The sequence below is a fragment of the Priapulus caudatus genome, unplaced genomic scaffold (assembly GCF_000485595.1).
Source record: "Priapulus caudatus unplaced genomic scaffold, Priapulus_caudatus-5.0.1 Scaffold3499, whole genome shotgun sequence".
Classification (NCBI taxonomy): domain Eukaryota; kingdom Metazoa; phylum Priapulida; class Priapulimorpha; order Priapulimorphida; family Priapulidae; genus Priapulus; species Priapulus caudatus.
The window spans coordinates 10,223-12,653 of NW_014580560.1; the positions used below are offsets into that span (position 1 = coordinate 10,223).

At 51.3% G+C, this 2,431-nt stretch overlaps 1 protein-coding gene across 1 annotated transcript in view; it reads left to right on the plus strand.

Annotated features, from left to right (window-relative positions):
• The window catches only part of LOC106819469 (hepatocyte nuclear factor 4-beta-like), a gene marked incomplete at its 3' end in the record, with an annotated part of 10,297 nt that extends 8,623 nt beyond the window's left edge, over positions 1 to 1,674 (plus strand). Inside the window, exon 3 of the mRNA XM_014824096.1 lies at positions 1,550 to 1,674. Coding sequence (XP_014679582.1) covers positions 1,550 to 1,674 — 125 coding nt within the window. The remainder of the gene's footprint in view (positions 1 to 1,549) is intronic.
• Between the last annotated feature and the right edge of the window lie 757 nt (positions 1,675 to 2,431).

Here is a 2,431-nt window from a genome sequence, read left to right on the forward strand (position 1 = left end):
CACGAACGCGCGCAGGCACGAACACACGCACGCGCGCAGGCACGCACGCACGCGCGCAGGCACGCACGCACGCACGCACGCACGCACGCGCGCGCGCCCACACTCACGGACACAGGTTCAGCGCTCCCACGAGTTGAACGAGGTACTGGTTGGCGTCTGTCGGTACCTATATAGCGAACGCAATTTTGGATAAGAGCGTTTTTAATTAATGCGCTGCCAGCAATGTATCACGAGCCTTCCTACATGTTGTGTAACGTCTTGACATTTTCACTGCAATATGCACGCCCCCCCCTCCCCCCTCTGATATAACCGACAACGACGACGACGACGACGACAAACAGTCAGACTATAAATTACAGTGAACGCTTTCCAATTTGTAATCACGTCCACGATTTACGCACGCACACCACGTACGCACGCACGCACACAACGTGTACGCACGCACGCACGCACGCACACACGAATATATGGACACGTACGTACGCAATCATGCACGCACGTATATATGGGCACGCACGCACACACGCGCTGCACGCACGAATATATGGACACGTACGTACGCACGCACGCACGCATGCAGGAATATACGAACACGTACGGACACACGCGCTGCACGCACAAATATTTGGACACGCACGCACACACGCGCTGCACGCACGAATATATGGACACGCACGCACACACGCATGCATGCACGAATATAGCTATGTTCGTGTGTCTGTGCTTGCGTGCATGCATGTGTATGCGCGTGCATGGTCGTGTACATGTGTATGCGCGTGCATGGTCGTGTACATGTGTATGCGCGTGCATGGTCGTGTACATGTGTATGCGCGTGCATGGTCGTGTACATGTGTATGCGCGAGCATGGTCGTGTACATGTGTATGCGCGTGCTTGCACGCGAGTATATACATGACGTCGGCTTGTTACATGCGTGCGCCCATCTGCGCGCGCACGAGCGTGTGTGTAGGTGCGTTCAGGTACGTGTGTACGAATGTGGCAATAAAATGTACGTGATGAGTGCGCCTTTGTCTGACAATGCGTGTACATACATGCGTGCGTGCGTGCGTGCTTATATGTGCGTGCGTGCTTTCCTACGTGCGGCCGTACGTACGTGCGTGCGTGCGTTCTTTCTTACGTGCGGCCGTGTGTACGTGCGTGCGTGCGTTCTTTCTTACGTGCGGCCGTGTGTACGTGCGTGCGTGCGTTCTTTCTTACGTGCGGCCGCGCGTACGTGCGTGCGTGCGTCCTTTCTTACGTGCGGCCGTGCGTGCGTACGTGCGTACGTGCTTTCTTACGTGCGGCCGCGCGTACGTGCGTGCGTGCTATCCTACGTGCGTGCGTTCATTCGCACGTCCGGACGTGCGTGCGTACGTACGTGCGTACTTCCTTTCTTACGTGCGGCCATGTGTACGTGCGTGCGTGCGTTCTTTCTCGTGTCCTGCACGCGCCACAGGTGAGCGTTCTCCTATACGCTGGGGGTTATATTATTATTGCATGTATTGTTGTGTTATTGTGTTATTATTTATGTCATTGTTGCATGTGCTGCAGCCGTCCAGAACGAGAGAGACCGCATCAGCGTGCGGCGCTCCAGCTACGACGAGAGCGGCTCTCAGTCGTCGCTCTCCGTAACCGCCCTGCTCAACGCCGACCTGCAAGCGAGACAAGTATGCGACGTGAGTAGCGCCCTCTGTAGGCTGAAATTAGAGTTATAGGCTCAACGCCGACCGGCAGGCGAGACAAGTATGCGACGTGAGTAACTCACGTCGCATACTTGTCTCGCCTGCCGGTCGGCGTTGAGCCTATAACTCTAATTTCAGCCTACAGAGGGCGCCACAGTCTCAGTATAATATCACAATCTCAGAAAGTATATTGTGAACTATAAACTATACATGCGACGTGAGTAGTGACGCGCGCCCTCTGTAGGCTAAGATTAGAGTTACAGGCCCAATGCCGACCTGCAGGCGAGACAAGTATGCGACGTGAGTAGTGACGCGCCCTCTGTAGACAGAGATTAGAGTTACACTCTCAGTGTGGGAAAGTATAATCAGGCGTTAACAATGACAAATTGTCATTATTAAATTCCTGTCAATTGTCATTATTAACCCCTGTCAATTGTCATTATTAACCCCTGTCAATTGTTATTATTAACCCCTGTCAATTGTCATTATTAACCTCCTGTCAATTGTCAATATTAACCCCTGTCAATTGTTATTATTAACCCCTGTCAATTGTCATTATTAACCTCCTGTCAATTTTCAATATTAATCCCCTGTCAATTGTCATTATTAACCCCTGTCAATTGTCATTATTAACCTCCTGTCAATTGTTATTATTAACCCCTGTCAATTGTCATTATTAACCCTTGTCAATTGTCATTATTAATCCTCTGACAATTGTCATTATTAACCCATGTCAATTGTCATTATTAAC